Source organism: Aspergillus brunneoviolaceus (genome assembly GCF_003184695.1).
Source record: "Aspergillus brunneoviolaceus CBS 621.78 unplaced genomic scaffold BO95scaffold_23, whole genome shotgun sequence".
Classification (NCBI taxonomy): Eukaryota; Fungi; Ascomycota; class Eurotiomycetes; order Eurotiales; family Aspergillaceae; genus Aspergillus; species Aspergillus brunneoviolaceus.
This window is the reverse complement of record NW_020290753.1, coordinates 436,430-454,564: the sequence shown is the minus strand read 5'-3', so window position 1 is coordinate 454,564 and position 18,135 is coordinate 436,430. Positions and strand designations below refer to the sequence as shown.

The 18,135-nt window shown below is 54.9% G+C and overlaps 4 protein-coding genes across 4 annotated transcripts; all 4 read right to left on the bottom strand.

Moving 5' to 3' along the window:
• Window positions 1–2,402: 2,402 nt before the first annotated feature.
• BO95DRAFT_493902 (potassium transporter) lies at window positions 2,403–4,744 on the bottom strand (the record flags this gene model as incomplete). Its single annotated transcript, XM_025590775.1, has 3 exons — window positions 2,403–2,753; window positions 2,817–3,422; window positions 3,479–4,744. The coding sequence occupies 3 exons, from the start codon at window positions 4,742–4,744 to the stop codon at window positions 2,679–2,681; spliced, it is 1,947 nt and encodes a 648-aa protein (XP_025443677.1). The 3' UTR covers window positions 2,403–2,678.
• A 1,194-nt stretch (window positions 4,745–5,938) lies between these two features.
• Window positions 5,939–7,488, bottom strand: BO95DRAFT_386520 (glycoside hydrolase family 28 protein). Its single transcript, XM_025583500.1, has 3 exons — window positions 7,060–7,488; window positions 6,545–6,964; window positions 5,939–6,443 (listed from the first exon to the last, which is right to left on the bottom strand). Exons 1-3 carry the CDS (start codon window positions 7,288–7,290, stop codon window positions 5,985–5,987), a joined length of 1,110 nt encoding a protein of 369 aa, XP_025443676.1. The 5' UTR covers window positions 7,291–7,488; the 3' UTR covers window positions 5,939–5,984.
• A 2,016-nt stretch (window positions 7,489–9,504) lies between these two features.
• Window positions 9,505–10,766, bottom strand: BO95DRAFT_386518 (acetyl xylan esterase). Its single transcript, XM_025583499.1, has 3 exons — window positions 10,652–10,766; window positions 10,320–10,576; window positions 9,505–10,229 (listed from the first exon to the last, which is right to left on the bottom strand). The coding sequence occupies exons 1-3, from the start codon at window positions 10,713–10,715 to the stop codon at window positions 9,777–9,779; spliced, it is 774 nt and encodes a 257-aa protein (XP_025443675.1). The 5' UTR covers window positions 10,716–10,766; the 3' UTR covers window positions 9,505–9,776.
• Window positions 10,767–12,274: 1,508 nt separating this feature from the next.
• BO95DRAFT_462485 (putative eukaryotic translation initiation factor subunit eIF-4F) lies at window positions 12,275–17,252 on the bottom strand (the record flags this gene model as incomplete). Its single annotated transcript, XM_025588921.1, has 6 exons — window positions 12,275–12,419; window positions 12,471–12,841; window positions 12,898–12,981; window positions 13,034–15,730; window positions 15,923–16,369; window positions 16,635–17,252. 6 exons carry the CDS (start codon window positions 17,250–17,252, stop codon window positions 12,275–12,277), a joined length of 4,362 nt encoding a protein of 1,453 aa, XP_025443674.1.
• Between the last annotated feature and the right edge of the window lie 883 nt (window positions 17,253–18,135).

Below are 18,135 nucleotides of genomic sequence, written 5' to 3'. Positions count from 1 at the left end.
GGGGGGTGCTTGCATAATCGCAAGAAAACGAACAGCAACCTAATTTCACGCTACGAGTATCAACCACCCAAAATGACAAATCGTTCTAGACCAGAACATACCCAAAAACCACAACACCGCACTTAGAAGCTGACAAAAACCGACGATCGGGACCCCCCCCCCCCAGAACCTTAACTCTCTAATTTAATACCACACATCACCGACCATCGGGACTACTGAGTAGCGGGTTCCAAGCTGCAAACGTCAATCCATCATCACAGTTTCGGGTCTGGACGGATTCAGCAATTGACATCTTACATTTCTACCGGCAGGCTTATCACCACGCGAAGCGAAGGCAAAACAAACATCCCAATAATGACACTCCACATCAGCAGGAGCAGATTTGCCTCCCAGCGAACGCCATGCAATACGTCGACGATTTCGTGATCGTCACTGATAAGGACAGGCAGCAGCCCTCTGTAGACTTTGACGTACGGGTAGTGTTGATTGACCATAGTTGGACGAGACCACTAACATCATCATACCTCACCTCTCCCAAGATTGTTGTCCTACCTCATGAACCGCGATCATCCTGAAGATCCCACCTGAAAGGTCAATACTTTGGGGGGATTGGTGGTCGTACACAAATAAACAGTTGGGACTTGCTGCGCTGCTGTGTAAGCTGCAAGTCAGTCAGTAAGGTCAGTCCTTGACGTCAACGACCTGACCCTTGGGCCTTCCCCTCCCCCCTCCCCCCTCCCCGGGCTGCTTGACCTCATCTTCGGGATACGGGTGATTACCGTACAGGGGGTGGGCGATCATGATCCGAGATCCGGAGCTACAGTAAGGAGTATCGTAAGTTAGGGTTCTTTAGCAGTCGGTGACTTCATCGCTCTTCTTCATTGCATGTGGTGAATAGCGGGGTGCATACTACAGAGTAGGAGATGGGTAGACGTCAGTCACACGATCCCCTCTTCATCAACACCATCGACAGCAACTCGAGTAAAGCCACCGGGTGACCTACTGTGTAGCTCACAGGCCACACAATCCAACTGCACATCCAGCATGACCTGAAAGCAACGCATCCGGAGAGATCCGCCTCCCCGCACAGAAGCATAGCCTACACAAAAACAAGCATGAAACATAAGCACAGCACAGCACAGCACAGCACAACTAATGCCCCCCAAAGAACGGAGCCAATGTCAAACCGCGGAACAAACTCGGCCTTCTCGCTCTCCGACCTTCCGCCCACCCCACACCCTTTCAAAAGTGGCCCTAGCTCGGCCTTAGGTAGGTATCGAGAAAACAGTGAACCCCTAAAAATTCTGGCGCTGGTTCACGGAGCCGCGCAAATCCGTAAACCCCGTCTAGCCCAACTAGCACTAACTTACTACGTACCGTATTCATATCTAGCCCACTGGGGAGGGGGCCAAGTAGGCTACCCGTTGTACCCGTGCGTGCCGGATTCCGGAACATCAGCCTTCCTCACCTCGCTATCCACACATCTGCATCTGCATCCTGCCCCCCGATTCCCCATGTGAGGGCTATCAACGGATACACGGATACACGGATGAGAAAGGAGGGTCTTGGCGTTGGCATATGGGTGTTTCATATGGTACAGTACACCCACCACACTGCCCATACTGGAGGAGTACTTTTACCCTGAGGGGGTTTGAGGGGTTTGAGGGGTTTGAGGGGATTGATTCTGCCGGTTTTATTCTTGTCAGACTTTATTTCTCCGAATCGCCTATAGCCCAACTTATAAAGTATGAGTCACTGTAAGGTTTTATTCAGGGAGGTACTCCGTAGTTATCTAGTGGATGCTTAAGCTTCTGCGTATTCCTTTTCGAATTTAGTTGAATCAAAGGAATCGTAGACATAGAAGGATATGCACAAGGTACGGTATGCTCCGGTCGGAGTCACGCCAGGGAGAGGGGGGACAGGGTGTTTCAGGCCGATTCATCCCCGTTGGAGTTGAGGGTCTCTGGATCTTGACTCTGTTTCTCAGTGGTAGGAGTAATGAACTAGACTATACTATCCCATGCTATATTTTACTGACTACAGCTTACTCTGTTGGCTATCGGGCTATCTGACTGCCAAATGCTTGTCTATAAATGCTGCGAGCATGCTATTGCAAATTCAATGTGTGCTGTACTGTACTTTTGTCTGATGCTTTGTCTGTGTATAATTCCAAAGGGGTGTGCTACGGAGCACTTAGCTTATGCATGTCTTGTGCGTTGGGTGTGTGGAGGAGGGGAGCCAATTGGGTATTTACTGGAGGGTGAAAGCTTACTCGATGCCCTTCCCTGTACGTGGAACGCTGTTGCGGACTGACAGCTGACGATCTGGGGTCCATGCTTGGTCCACTGAATGGGTGGTTGCCTTTGTTCTACGGCTTTTGTTGCAATGGGGTTTGTGCTGGAAGCATGTGACTGTGCTGTACCTTGCTACTGCTGTGCATCTTTACGGAGTGCCTTTTCTTTTCTGCTCTCATTTACTTTACAATCCCCCAATGTACAGTACACACACACACACACACACACACACACACACACACACCACCATCTCCACTCCGCATAAATTGCAGTCCACTATTCACATTCATGTTCATGTTCATGTTCACATAAAGTTCATATCCACACTACAAAGCCAACCCAACCAACCACAGACCAACCCCTAAATCCCAATAAGAATCAAGCTCAATCCCCCCCACCAAACAAACTCCCCCAATCCTCCCCCTTCTTCCGCATCCAGCGCATCCACCACCACCACGGCTCCGACGCCTCCAGCTCCCCGTCCCCGTGCCCCTCCCCCTCCCCCTCCCCCTCCCCCGAAACCTCACACGGCAACAGAATCGCATGGTCCAAGGCATGCGGCAACCCCCGATGCCGCCCGCGCACCTGCATGGCGATGATGATCGCCTTCGCGGGGCCCGAGAACTGGCCGCACAGGCTCGTCTCCGCGCCCGGGTAGCCCAGCGACAGGCCCACGGTGCCGTAGGCGGAGACGATCTCGAACAGGATGGGAAACAGCGCGAACGCGTCGCGGTCGTCCGCCTCGCGCGCCTGCAGCCGGGGGCCCTCGGCCACGGCGATCAGGAAGAAGCCCAGCATCACGTACCAGAGGTCGAAGCCCAGCTGGCGCTGGATGTGGGCGGCCAGCGAGTCCGCCGAGGGGTGGGCGGGCTGTGCGTCCGAGGCGGATGAGATGGTGTCGTCGTTGTAAAAAATACCGAGGCTGCGTTCTTCGTAGACGTTGGTCTTGCGGATGGCGATCGCGTTCGGGAAGGCGGAGATGTACATCATCACCAGGAAGGAGACTTGCGTGGCCGGGTGCAGGGTCGTCAGCGGGGTGATGCTAAAGCCGGCGGTGCGGGTCGAGGCGATTTGGAAGAGGCCGTTGACTAGCCGCAGGCCGGGGGTGATGGTGGGGTTTTGCGGGGTCTGTGTTTAAACGGTTATTGATCAAGTAAGGGTGGAGGAGGCAGCGCAGGACGTACCTCTTGGAGGGTGTAGAAGATGAGCAGGTCGATCGCGTTGAGCAGCAGGAGAACGGCCGACAGTCGCCACGTCTCCGCGCTGGGGAACAGCAGCGTGAAGCACCGACGCGGGTGCTCCAGCAGGTACTCCAGCTCGTCGTCCAGCGGGGACCCGTACGTGGTGAACTGCGAGAGCGTCCAGATGATGAAGCGGAGCATGCACGGGAAGCCCGTGTTGCCGACGACCACGAGGAAGGTCATCACGAGGAGGGGGAACGCCGCGGTCTGGAACGCATCCATCGAGTCCGGCGTCAGGGTGAACCCCAGGTCGTTGAAGGCCGACCCGGCCGTGAAGATCGCCCACCACGGCCGGCTGATGCCCACGTCCGCGAGCACCTGGCTGTACTGGCGGTTCGGCAGCACCCACAGCAGGAACAGCACGATCCCCAGCACGTGGAACACCACGAAGTAGCACACGAGGATGACGAACAGCGTCTTCAGCGCCCGGTACTCGATCCCGCCCAGCTCCTCCTTCTGCGCCTCGTCCCAGTCCGCGTAGCTGGCGATCGACGACTGCCACAGCAGCGCCGGCAGGGCGTCGAGATCGTGGCACGACCGTTGGAGCACGGGCGAATCATACTCCGACAGCGAGCGCCGCGAGCGCGTCCCGGACATCGACCGGCGATGGTGGTGTTTGATCTCATACTCGGCCTCCGAGTCACAGAAGGTGATGTGCGGACTCGTTGATCCCGCCGCCGCAGCGCCATACCTCCGGCCGGAGGAGTAACCGATCAACTCGGAGGTTCGGTCCTCGCCATCGCCCACCTCTAACAGAGGTTGCTCCTCGGCGGGTCTCTCAGCCGAAATCCTTCGAGGAACAGGAGGAGGGGGAGGCCGGTTCTCAATCCCTCCTTCCAGCAGCAGGCCTTGATTCCATTTGTTCCGCTGCGTGCGGCACAGCACTTTGGCCTCATGGATAACGCCGCGGAACCGCTTGCGGAACCAGTAGAGCCGAATCACGACGAGCAGCGAGTTGATGAAGATCACATTGGTCACCATCGACACCCCCCAGAGGGTGACCTGCTGGACCACATGCAGTCGGTTGAGGTCGATAGAGTTCAGCCCCGTCTGGGTGGCTGCACCGGAGGCGAGAAGCAAGGCATCCAGGTACGACAGCCCTCCGGCCAGATAGAGAACCAGCGACGACACCAGCGCCCAGGCAATGATATAGATATAGTGATGGTAGCGTCGCAGGGGTGACTTGGACGGCTCGTGGGTGAGAGGCATGCGGTTTGGGAATGTTCTATAAGCCGATGAAGAGAACCCGGTATCTGTCGTCGATGGGAAAGAAAAAAAATAATGGCGGAGCCGAAAAGAGGTGAAAAAGCTGTTCTTCCCAAAAGACACGGGGAATTAAATACCTCCACAAAAAAAGGCTCTCGTCTCCTTGCGTAGATTCGGGGGGAGGGAGTGGCTAGCAAGAGCCCACAAATGCCTCACACAAATGCATGCTGAATATTGGATGATCGGATCGACTGTGCTGATTCCTACTACAACAGAGAAAGAATAAGGTATCAAGGAGCTACTAGGTAGCTATACTTGCTCCCAATCAAGCTTGGGCCAGTCTCACACTTTATATAGCTGACTGGTCTTCCAAGACATCTACCGTCGAATTCCTGGGGAAGTGGTTACCTTCCAAGGGGGAGGAAAGGGGAGCTTGCAGATTTTGCCAGCCCGGTGTGAGGTTGCACCGCAGGAAGCCGGGAGGAAACTGCATTCAGGTTCAATGAGGATTTCCTCTTGCAAAAATTGGTTGGAATTAATCGCTCATAGTGATTTGAAGCTTGGCACGCAACCACTGACGCACGGTCCGTAGGCTGGCTAACTTTAAAACCTTCTTTGGGTTTCTTCTTCAGCGTTGAAGAAACCGGATCGGCGTCTCACAATTGGCCGGGAATCATTCCTCGAATTGGGGACAAAACTTGCTTGGGGGTTCCAGGGCTGGTGTGGCTGTTGCAGGAACCAGGGGCCGCGGCCGAATCGGTGAGAAAGTCGGTGGCATATGCGTGTCTGCGCCATCCTCAGACCTGTCAGGTGTGGGTGCGACCAAGGAATTGGTTGTGTGGCTTGCACTTGAGCATCAGGCTGTCAGGTTATAAAGTGAGGTTGTAGTCGGGATGACCTCCTCCAATCTCCAGAAAGAAGGGTGGGTGCTGTTGCCTGAGGAAGAAATACACAAGCCCTTCGATAACTGTCATTTGACCTGCTTGAGCTGTCTCGGTTGAATGCCATCAATTGCACTTACAAAGTACAAGTCTACCAAGATTAAGGCTTACGAGTGAGAAAGCGTATTGTAAGCAAACACCAGCATCATCCAAGACAAGATATGTATTGCGCACCTGAACCAAGGTAGACCACCCTAATCCAGCCGAATGTTTTTAAAAATTATAGATAAGAAGATTATAACAACTCTTTCCGTGCAGCCCGTCTCTGCACCCACGGTCCTTCCACTGTCGTCACATCAAATCTAGCAAGACACACCGGAGGGCAAGTTCTCGCACTTGCTGCTGGTCTTTCCACCGGTGACATCAACGCCGCTCCAGGTGAAGTCAGTGCAGCTGCCGTCACCGCAGAGGATGTAGATCTCGGTGGCATCGCTCTCGACGCTACCAGTGACCTTCTCCATCTTGACGCCGGAGATCTTGACGCCGTCGGTGGGGGTACCGGTGGGGCTGCCGTTCTCGTAGTCCTGCTCGATGACGATACCATAGTCGGTGATGTCGGAGATCTTGATGTTGGAGAAGGTGATGTCCTCGACCTCGCCGGTGGCGTCGTAGACGGTCTTGATGCGGACACCGTTCTCGGAGTCGGTGACGGTCGAGTCGATGAAGGTGACGTTCTTGACGGTGTTGTCGTCGCGGCCGCCGACGGAGCCGATGGAGAGACCGTGGCCGCCGGAGCAAGTACCGCCGGAGAAGTAGATGTTCTGCGAGGAGAAAAGGATTAATACCAGCGATCAAGTGGATCGGTCCGAGGTTGTTGCGGCTTGAGGTCCTTTTTCCAGCGCCATCTGTGGGAAACACATACCTCGCCCGAGTTGATAGCGACACAGTCGTCCTGGTTCTTGACGGTGGCACCGGTGATGGTGATGTAGGTACTCTCGCTGATGTCGAAACCGTCGGTGTTGTGACCGCCGTTGTCGTCACCGTCGCTGTTGTCGATGGTCACGTCCTCGATGGTGAGGTAGTCCGACTCGACGGAGATGGCCTGGACGGGGGTGTTCTTGATCTGTAGGCCCTTGATGACCGAGTTGTCCAGGGAGTGGGCGTAGAAGAACTTGGGCTTGGTCTTGCCGCCGTTGGTGCCCTCGCCGTCCCACCACTTGGCACCGTTGCCGTCGAGGACCGCTCCGGAAGACTGGGTGACGGTGATGTCCTTGCCGGAGATGTACAGGAGGGGTCCATCCCACTCCTCGTACTCCCAGGTAGTGGTGCCCTCGAAGGTGACCTGAATTGGACATGAATTCGTCAGTATGCGGTTCGATGGGAAGCACACTGGAAGGTGTGCAATCGAGAGATACTGGGGTTGAGGCAGGAACTTACGGTGGTACCGCTCTTCAGGTCCTTGAGGTTGAGAGTCTCACCAGCAGGAACGGTGATGTCCTTGAGAACGATGTCCGTGCAGGAAGTCTTACTCTCGGAGGCCTGAGCAGCCGAGGTGAAGGTGCAGGTGGAGCGCTTGGCAAAGTCCGAAGCACGGGTGGCAGGGGCAGCAGACACCAAAGCAGTGGCCAGGGTGGCAGCGCAAAGCAGGGAAGACTGGATAGAAGGCATGGTGAGAGGGATTTTATCTGATCAACAGAGTAAGTTCAAAGAGAGACTGTTCTGATCTACAGAACGGAGACAACGAGAGAGAGACAAGGAGAAGAACGAAGGAATGATTGGCTTGGATGAAGAAAACAGCCGAGACAGCAGGGCGACGAGGCCCTTTTATAAGTTGCAAGAACTTCTTGGTGGATTCTGAAGCTATCCATTTCCAAGTTTGTCCCTGAAGGTTTCTGGGGGGCAACCCGGCGAGGCTTGAACGGGCAGGCATTGCTAAGGCTGCTATCAATCTGTAACGGGCTAGCCCCTACTCAGAACGCTAAGTCGAGTGGGCCAACGCGGCATTTTCTTAATTGAACTTGGCTTTTAGTCGTGGGGGCATCGGCCATCCCTATGCGTCAGCTTCATCAACTGCGGCCACTCAATACGACTACTTCTGTTCTGAAAGAAACTGTGTCCGTTGTGCAAATGTTCACCGTTGACGAGGAAGAGAGCGAAAGGAAAACCAGTGATCACTGATCCTCGCATGTTCCAGGCGGGAGAGAGATGGCTATGATGATCCGGCAGCCACAAGCGAAGCAGCGGAAACCGATCAGAGTTCTGTTCTTCCCGTTCGACCCACCGCAGTGGAAAACAATCAGGGGAAGTTGCTTTTCCTCATCGAAGCTTTTGGCGAAGCAATCACGAAACACCTCAGCAATTTCCGTCGCAGGACCCTCTTTCAAACCGAGCCCCCGGCAACGGAGACTAGACCGGAATAACACAAGCCCTACACAATCCGTTGGGAACTTCGTATAGCAATGATAGATTGATGTCGGCAATCCAGAACCCCCGAGGACGAATAGCTCCGCTGATCCATGCCGATTACGAGGTCTGATTTCTCCACTGATCAATATTCTCAAGAGCCACCCGTAGCGAAAGCAATATCGATTTCATTTCGTTCGGCAAACCTCAACAGGGAGCAATCTACTCCCGCCTTGAAGAAAGGCACGCCAATGAGAGCTGTTATAGGGAGCACCATCTTGACCCATCGGGTTTCATTTGGCTCGCCGCTGGAAAACTCCTGGCTGAACTTCCCACAACCCCCGGTCCAATGACAGGTCACCTACAGCCCTTCCATGATGAAATTTCAGCCGAAGTTTGGACCCTGGAAATAATGCAGGAACGGTGCAGGGGGAAACGGTTGCTCTCGACCCATCCCGGCGTGCCGACCAGGCCACAGATGCTCTCGTCTCGAGGTCCGCAATCAATACCAAATCGACGAGTTCGAGTAGACGCGTCGAGAGATATAGTACTGCTTCTTATGCATACAAGCCAGCGAATTATCGTGGCCCGTGGAGTATCAAGTCACCGACCGGTCCACTGCGAAATGAATCAATCGAGCGGATATCACGGCTTCAACGGAGGGATTCACTCAGTACCAAGGTATTCGGTAGGTCGTGGACCGGTTCGGGGGAGATCAAAATCATGCCCAGAGAAAGCTCCCTCCCATCCCTGACCCCAGGCAAAGCTTGGAGATTGCTTGATTGTGCTCTGCCCCAATCACGTCGGCTCGCCGGTCTCTCCACCGTTGATCTTGTCTCAAAGATAACCCTCTCCACTGAGAGAGCGGTGAATGTGATTGAGAATAATGAAACCTCAAATATACCTACTCAATACAGAGGGTAACGTGATGCAGGGATCTATCCAAGCACGCCAGATGCATGGATCACTTTCGGCTTAACGTCGGCTGTTCTGAGGGTCAGACACGCATGCTAAGCATCCAGCGAACAAGAATCTAGGTAAAACACGCCACAAGCTCCTCCAGGCATGAAGAAAAATGACTTCTACGTAGCATGCACGATTGCGAAACTGGGTAGGGGTGAAGCAGTTTGTAGCATAAACGGCCGGGTATACGTACCACATTCCCCACACTACCCCCAAAAGCAGCACTAGTATCTCCGACCATCGGCCCTGCTAACCAGTCAGCACTCGGCCTTAAGGGGTCCTACCCCCGACACATGACCATTTCGGGCTGGTTGAGTTTCATGTCGATTGCCGGGCAGACAGTGGAGTGCCAGGGAAGTTCTAGAATTGCTGACGATTCACATAGGAGGTCTTGGGAACTTTCCAAGCACAATGGACACTGGCAACTCCGGGATTTGGGGTATATAAACACGTCATACTACTACACATATTACCTTAACTGCTTTCCCTACTTTCCCTGCTCTTCCTACTTCCCTTCCTCCCAAGCAACGTCTTTTCTTATCCCTTTCTCTTGGTAGAAAACAGTTATATGCGTGCGCCCCAGCAGAACAACCATAGATTCAAGAACATTTCACCGCTAGCCCAACAACACCTAGGTTCGCTCTCTCATTCCAAAGCTCAAATCAGCACACCATAATCATCAAAGCATCAAACCCTCCTTCATCTTCAAGCAGCACAAATAGTCCCATTTACCAACCTACACCGAACCTCCAACCACCTCAAAACCAAACACCCCCACCCAAGAAAAATCAAGCAAACCCGAACCACTCCATATCCCTCTCCCCATGAATCGGCACCGTGTGCCCGACCCCAGTAGCAAAGATGCCCTGCAATCCCGGTCCCCACACCGTGGTCTCATAATTCGCCTCGGGGGTACTCGGCTCCGTCGCCTGGGGCGCATCGTAGGTATACCCCCAGACGCCGGCCCACTGCTTGACGGTCTCGTAGTAATTCTGCGGGTAGAGGGTGGTGTCGACGCTGCCGTGGTAGATCTGCATGCGGGGGCGGGCGCCGGCGTACGCGGGGTCCATGGCCTCGGCGATGCTGGCCCAGTGCGCCGGGGTGGTGATCGACTCGCCCAGGGCGCAGGTGCTGTTCCACGCGTCGACCTGGTGGGTGGCGCTGGAGAAGCAGCCGGCGGGCACGCCGGAGTAGACGGTCGCGGCGGCGAAGAGGTTGGGGTAGGTGGCTGCCATTACGTTCTGGATCATCCTCGTTATCATTAGTGATGGTCTTGCGGTGGGTGGCGGCGTGGGTGAGGTTTGACGTTTGATGGGGATGAGGGGACGTACCGTCATCATGGCGCCGGAACTTGTTCCCGTCACAAACACCTTGCTGGTGTCCGCGTTGTACGTCGCGATCGTCCAGGTGACCATGTTGGCGATGGAGTTGCTGTTGCCCCCGCCGTTGTGGGTGAGGGTCGCCGGCGAGCTGACGTCCCAGCAGGTGCCCGAGTACGGGCTCTGCGGGTAGATGACGATGAAGCCGTATTGCTCGGCCAGCGTCGCGTAGGGCGAGCCGCTGTAGTACGCGGATGCCGTGCCGGTGCCTAATGCCCCGGAAGGTTAGGCTTTCCATCTGGAAAAGGGTGGGGACGGGGACAAAACGGAGGGAAGGCACAGACAGTAATGGATGGCAACAATGATTCCGGGCTTGGTGGCCAGATTCGTCGGCACGTAGATGTACATGCCCACGTTGGTAGGGTTGCTACCGAAGCTGGTGACCTGCTGTAGAGAGCCGGCTCGAGGGTAGACTGCCGAGTCCCGGTTCCCTAAAACACCGGCCCTGCATGACAATGCGCACAGCACGCAGGTGAGCAGAAGTGAGAGGCAAAGCATCATTTAATGTTGTAACTTGGTCTCAATGCAAGGAGATAATGGTGAAGAGGTGAGTAATTGTTCTCTGCATCTCTCAAGGTGTGTGTATGTGTATATATATACAAGCCCTTCACGGCTAAATCCAGACCTTGTACACAATCAACCTGAAATCGATCCGCGACAAACTCCATTTCTGCCTCTATAGGCCAAGTCGATGGGAGGAGGCGGGGGTTGTCTCCGTGAATCGAAACAGCCATGACTTGTCAGGTATAGACAGCAGGTGAGGGCTGGAGATCGACATTCCCGGGCTGGGCCCCGTAACGGAAGGCGTTAGAGTCTGACACGGGATCATTTGGCGTTTCAGGAACGCACCATGTGAAGTTTTTGAATAGCCGGGTTTCAGCCAAATTGGCAAAGTTGGTAGCAAGGATTATCCGGATAACCCCACCTCGTTGGTAGAGGTGTCGTGGTTGACATTCTGGTGGAGGGCTGAAGATTACAGGCTGCATGGCTGAAGTATACCCCAGAAATCGGCTTTACAGCCGGTGAGCGAGGTTCCAAACAGGCTCAACTCAAAAGATCGCATCGGTTTTCCTCGCCACTCAATCACAGTACGTCAAAATAGAATTTAATCGGGACCTCTTGGATCAATTATGAATCTCAATCAAATTAACAAACATAGAAATGATATTGAGTGATAAGACTGAGGAAACACCCTCCGAATGACATACCGAACAAGCACACCGAATACACAATTCATAATCATACGGTTATCACATTTAGAATCAAAGCAGAAACTTTTTCTAACAGATTTTGTCTAATCGAAAAACAACAGGCGCGGCCACATGCCAGTAAATGCAATGCAGACACAAATCGAAAAAGAAAAGAGTCCATACGACACCTAGCTCTCTCTCTTCTCGTATGACATGGGCAATCGACGTCGTGGCTAGCCTGCAAGTTTCCCGCCCTGATAGAAACATCCGTAGCAAGGGAAGGACATCGTCAAAGCTCTCCGGGTATTGGAAAAATAAGAAAAGGGAAAAAGAAAAAAAGAAAAAAAAGACGTATGAATGCAAAAACAGAAAGAGAAAGGCTCTTCAAACCCTCCAGCGGAACCAACCAATCTCCCTAGATTCATTTCATGAGAACCCGTCTCCCCACCTCACTTCTTCCAGTGATGCTGGGTCCACGGTTCATATCATCATCTGTACAAGGGAATGTCGACAAGCCCCCCACTCTATCTTTCAAACGGAAGTTAGATGAGCGACCGATCTTGCTGGCGAAAAGAAAAATCATGGACGAGAAGATTAGGATGAATGTTCATAACAGATCACAGACATGTCGTGACGATGTGTCGAAAGGGGAACAGTAAACGTAGATATCTTTCCAGAAGAACGAAATCATTTTTGTATTGTCATTGCAAGGGATATCTATGAGGCTTCCTCGCCGGCAGTAGAGGGAGTCTTGGAGGGTCGGCGCTCAACCGCGGGTTGCGATTTGGTCAGCAGAGGGGAGGTAGGGTTCGATGGCGGGGAGGTGGCCATGTTATCCCGGTCTTCCAAGGCAGCCAGAGCACTGCACACTTCGTTAGTATCAACTAGCCAATGATTCTAAATGACCACTCACCTGAAAGCGTTGATCGAAGTAACTTCCTCCTTCTTGCCGACAGGGGGAGTGCCAGTCCGGCTGCTAGCAGCACTATCATCACTACCACGAACCAGGTTGCCACCAGGGCCAAGGTTCTTCCGTCCGCTGTTGCTGCGAGATCCCAGCATGCTAGAGGGTCCGAAAGACATCGGCTGGTTGGTGTTGCGGGTCGTCCGCAGACGGCGGAGATCGTCACTGCCGACCTTGCTCGAGGCAAAGTCCTGGGGAGGAGCTTGGTTGCCGTAGTTGCTGTAGCTGCGGGCGTCACCACGACCCAGTCCCGGGCGGCTGCCGCGGTTGGCCTGCTGGCGAAGACGCTCCATCTCGGCCTCTTGTTGGGCGCGAGCAGCCTAGTGGGGTAATTAGTTGGAGTTTAAAGAAAAAAGGGAGGGGCTGTAGGACTTACCTCTTCACGAATCTGCTGGATAGTCTTGGGTCCCTTATCGGCATCCTTGGAGTGCCAGCGAGCATTACGCAGGTCGATGATATCCTAGCATGGAAGTTAGTCAAGCTGTAGCGATAGCAGGCACTCGTCAACGTACCATCAACATGAAGCGCAATCTGCTGGGCAAATCAGGAGTCTGCATCATAAGGCTGATGCGGTGGAAGTATGCATCCATCATCGCGTGTCCACGCTCCGAGGCGTCGAGGCTAGCACCGATGGTGCGCAGGAGGCTGGTCAAACTCTCAACCTCGGCCTCATCGGGCATACCCTCATAATCGACAAGCTTCTTCACACACTCGTGCATGATACGCTCAGTCAACATGCCCAGCTTGTACAGCTCACCAATGAACTTGACGAGACCAAGACCACGACGCTTGGCAGCAGCGGCCTTATAGTACTCATCAGACATCATAGCAGCTTCCTCCGTCTGGCCTTCAGGCTTAGGAGGCAGGTTGACCTTCCAACCACGCTCGAACTCCTCTTGACAACGGTTGAGGAGGTACTTGCGGAACAGACTGCCACCAGCGACGACGTTGCCGTTCTTGTCGTGGATGTTCTCGTCCTTGATCTCGGGGCTCATGCTCTCCAGCATACTCTTGCAGAACTTGGCGTAGATGGAAGCCCAGTGGGCCTCGTCAGTAGCCTTCTCGAAAGTAAGCTGGATGACCTGGCGCAGGGTGCGTCCATCCGATTCGTCCTTGGATTGGGAAACAATCTCCAAGATCTGGCCAGAGATACGATCGAAGTTCTCGGGCGTCATCTTGTTCAAGGCAGCCTTCACCTTACGCTGCACCACATCAGGAGGCATGTGAGTCGAGCCAGCAGGAGTAGGACCAGCAGTGGTAGTCTGACCGAGACTGCGGGGCTTCCATCCGGTGGTGGAGACCTGGAGGGCCTCGACCTCCTTGCCAGCGGTGAGAGGCATGGACTTGGCCATGTCCTCCTCCTTCTTGGCCTGCTGCTTGTCGCGCTTGCTGCTGTTGCGAGTACCGGAGCGGCCAGAGCCGGGACGAGGCGAGGGCATGCCAGGATGCATAGGGCTAGAGTTGGTGCGGCCGATGGCGCCACCAACGCTCAGACCGCGACCAAAGGAGCCGAAGGGGTTGCCAACAGCGGAGGCTTGGCGAGACATAGCAAAGCGCTGCTCGGAAGTAGTGCCTGGAGGCAGGCTGTTGCGGTTGCCGGGCTGGCCGAAGTTACCCATTCCGGGGAAGCCCTGACCGATGCCGGGGCGAGAGCTCTGGCGGCCGCTGGCCATCGGGGTGCGGGCCGACTGGGGACGGGACGAGTCACTGTCACCGACGGTCTCACGCACGCGCAAGTCCCAATCAATCGAGGGCTTCTCCTTGAACACATTCTGGAACTGAAGCAAGAACTCCTTGTTGTAGTGGAACTTGCGATCGGTAGGAGCGTTGGCATTCAGGGCAGGGTTGGGAGAAGCAATGGACTCGGGGTAAGTGATCTTGCTGAGATCCTCGATCAGGCGAGCCGAGTGCAGAGACTTCATGGCAGCGCTGGGCTGAGGAGGCTCAACCGCCTTGCTGGTCTCCAGCTTGAGAGCAGCAGGCTTCTGCTTGAGAGCACTGGCGGGCTTGGCAGGAGGACCCATATCAGAGGCGGGCGTAGCGGTGCCGCTCTCGGTGCTAGTCTCGGTTGCAGAGAAACCACCCTTCTTCAACGAGGCGAAAAGATCCTTCTTCTTTTGATCCTCGTCGGTGACAGCGCCGGCTTCACGCTTCTTAGCCTTGGCTTCCTCAAGAGCCTCGGCCTCACGCTCAGCCTGCTTCATGTTGGCTTCCCACGTCTCGCGCTCCTCCTTCTCCTTGCGCTCCTTCGCCTCCTTCTCGGCTTGCTTCTTGGCGTAGTAGGCAGCCTCGGCCTCGCGCTCCTTGGCCTCGATTTCGGCCATCTCGCGCTCAATGGCATCGTAATCGATGTCATCGTCATCAGCAGGAGCGGGCGCGGGAGCAGGAGCGGACTCAGCAGGCTTAGCGGGCTCTTCCGCCTTGGTCTCCTCTGGCTTATCCTTCAAGCTCAGCTCCTCAATCTTCTTGCGGGCGGCCTCCTCATCAGCAGCCTTCTTGGCAGCCTCTTCCTCCTCCTGCTGCTGCTTACGGGCGGCCTCTTCTTCCTCCTTTTGGCGAGCGGCCTCCTCCTCGTCCTTCTTGCGCTGGGCAGCGGCGGCCTCCTCTTCGGCCTTGCGGCGCTGCTCAGCCTCTTCCTGTTCGATCTTCTGGCGGACAGCGTCCTTCAACTCCTTCTTCTTCTCCTCGTCGGTCTTGGTAGACTTGGACTCGGTGCGAGTGTGGTCGGCGCTGCTGCCGGTGCGAGGGGGAGGAGTCGAAGTGGGAGTCGCAATCTTAACAGGGGACGGGGCGATACGAGCCGGGGAGGCAGGAGCCTTTTCAAACGTCTTTACGACGCCGCTACCGGGGTCCTTGATGATGATCGGGCTCTTCTTGGCAGGGATGACGAACGGCGTCTTCGCAGGAGCGGGGCTGTTCGACGTACGGCTTCCGGTGTGAGCATGGCCAGGGCCGGGAGGACCAGCAGGGGGCTGGCCCTGGCCAAGGCTAGACCCAGGGCGGTCATTAGACATCTGCGAGGGCGTACGAGAGAGGGAGGTGGCTTGGGCGGGAGGCTGAACAGGGTACTGGTTCTGCATGTACGGGGCCTGGGGGTTGAACGGCATTCCGGGGCGTGGTTGCGGGGACGGGGGAGTCATATACTGGACACCACCCATGTAGCCTTGGGGGTAGTAGCCGTAAGCAGCGGGGTCGTAGCCGGGGTAGGCCTGGTTGGTTTTCATCAACGTTAGATATTGCTCAAAATTCCCGCTTTCTGGCGCTAGATTGATGGGTGGGATTGGTGGAAGGGGGGCTTTAGCAGTTGCAGCGTAGATGGGTGAAAGTGATGGTCGGCGATATGATCCTTTTCTTCGGGTTCCATATCCACGTCGGAGGGGTTTATTATGGGGAGGTCTCACAGTTTGGGGTCCCATCGGTTGTCCATAACCGTACGCCTGCGGGGGCATCTGCGCGTGTGCCATGGGAACCTGGTTCATTTGGGGAGTCGCAGGATGCGCGTTTGCAAGGGCGGGGCTGCGGCTCGCTTGATGAGGAGAGTTGGGGAAAGGTGCGAGCGGGCGACCTTGGTTAGGGGCGTGGAACTGAGGGCCCATGTTGGGAGCGCCGCGGGCCTGGTTGGGAGTGGTGCGGAAGTTGGGACCTGGGGAGTAAGGAACTTGACCCTGATAGCTCGACTGAGAATAACCACGGCCGCGACCGCCCTGATGGGGGTAACCGCCACGGCCGGGAACACTACCCATGTGACTGCTCATATCGCTGTGAGTCGATTGGGAAGATTCGCGACGGAGGTGGGTCGACTGAGGACCGGGGCCAAGGGGTGTCTGTGGAGCCGCGCGCATCTGTTGCTAGCGCAAGACAAAGATTAATACCAGCATATCTCAGGTGTGGGTAAATCGAGGTATGCCAAGACAGGAAACGTGCGCGCCCTTGCAAAAATTTTTGCTCCCCATCCATCTCCCTCTATATCGCCCTACAGTATTTTGCCGCCTCCTTCGTGGCTTTGCCAGATGGAGATTTGGACACCCAAGGGAGTCTTCGTAGACAATGTAGGGCAAAATCATATAGTGCGATCTGGGCAAACTGTACAAAGAATAGAAGGGGTCCACTTACGTTATCGCCAGCATCGCCAAAGCTGCCAAAGTTGGGAACGTTACCCTGCGCCTGGTAGGTCGACGGCGGTGGCCGGCCACCGCTGGAAGCGGGTTGAGGAATAGGGGATGGCGAAGTCTGGGGGGAAGTCACACGGGGGTTCGCGGGCGGAGTGACACCAAGACCGGCCTGAGGCTGAGTAGCCAAAGACGCGGGATTGCCCATGCTAGGCGAGGACTGCTGGTTGGCGAAGCCGAACTGCAGACTGTTGGGACGACCGGTCTGGCCGCCGTTGGGAATATATCCGGAGGTGCCAGCAGAGGTGATGGTCACCGAAGGCTTGCGGGAGTGATCGCTTTGAGAAGCCGGGGCGCCATTGACGATGGTGACGCCGGGGGTTTGGGATTGCTGCATGGGTTTGCCGCTCACAGGAGATGCTGAGGTCGACTTCCCATGTTGCGACGAGCCGCCCACGGTGACGGGAGCGGCGGTCGAGTCCGTCGCGGACTTCTTGGTGGCGCTGGCGTAGGAACGAGGCGCCGTCGACGGCGAGGCAGATTGTGCGGGCGAGGAGGCGGCCTGGGTCGAGGTGCTCTGTCCTTGAGGTTGGAGGCCTGACTTGGGAGGGATCGAGCTCATTAGACAGGTAATGCGAGGTAAAAAGGATTCAAGCGCTTTTTAGTTTTAGGTTGACGATTGACTTGACGTCGTTCGAGAAGCAAGTCCGTTCGGGAGGAGAAGAGGGACCTGCAACAGTAGAGAGGAGAGGATGAGAAATCTTCAATAAGAAAAATTGAAGAGAGGGGAAAGATGGAAGAGGGAAGTGTCAAAGGGCGTGTTACAACAAACAAGGTACACGCTCTAGAACCACAACATCCACAAAAAAAAAGTCCTCACACAAAATGGGGGAGGAGGAGGGGGGGAGGAGGAGGTGGGTGGTGAGAGAAGGGTAGTGGAAGAGGGGAGGGGAGGGGAGTGGTGTTTTTTTCGTGTCAGGGAAGGACGACGAAAAGAGGAAGGGGAAGGAAGAGAGAAAAAAAACGAAGACCACGGAACAAGGAAATTAATCACGTCGTGGTCAACGACGATAAGTCTGGGGTAGAAGAAAAGGGGATAGAAAAAAGAGAAAGATGACTTGAAGGAGAGATAGAAATATTATCAACCTTTTTTGACCCTATTGTTCTTTACTGCACAACTCTCTTACACTCTCGATCTTTTTTTTTTTTTATTTTCGCCTTTTTGGCGTGGATAAAATTGGGTGGTGGTGGTGGATGATTTTTTTTCTGCACAGTGGTTTTCACAATTTTTGCTGGGCTGAGGCTGGGCTGGGTTGTGGTTGGTATCAGGCGTGACCATACCGTATTGTTCTTTGTATCCGACCGAACCACACTAAACATTGTTCCCGGCTTTAAAAGCTGCTCTTCTCCGTTCTATCGCCATCACACATGCACATACACACACATTCACAACAGAAAATATTCAAATTGATCGATTAGACCCATTCAGACTCAACAGATCAGTT

Bases quoted from the DNA above. Each gene is read 5' to 3' on its own strand.
- BO95DRAFT_386520 (XM_025583500.1), bottom strand. From the start codon at position 7,290: ATGCCTTCTATCCAGTCTTCCCTGCTTTGCGCTGCCACCCTGGCCACT. The intron at 6,965-7,059 runs GTAAGTTCCTGC...TGTCCAATTCAG, and splicing joins ACCTGAAGAGCGGTACCACC to GTCACCTTCGAGGGCACCAC. The intron at 6,444-6,544 runs GTATGTGTTTCC...TTCTCCTCGCAG, and splicing joins TCGCTATCAACTCGGGCGAG to AACATCTACTTCTCCGGCGG.
- BO95DRAFT_386518 (XM_025583499.1), bottom strand. From the start codon at position 10,715: ATGTACATCTACGTGCCGACGAATCTGGCCACCAAGCCCGGAATCATT. The intron at 10,577-10,651 runs GTCTGTGCCTTC...CCGGGGCATTAG, and splicing joins CATTGTTGCCATCCATTACT to GCACCGGCACGGCATCCGCG. The intron at 10,230-10,319 runs GTACGTCCCCTC...AGGATGATCCAG, and splicing joins GTTCCGGCGCCATGATGACG to AACGTAATGGCAGCCACCTA.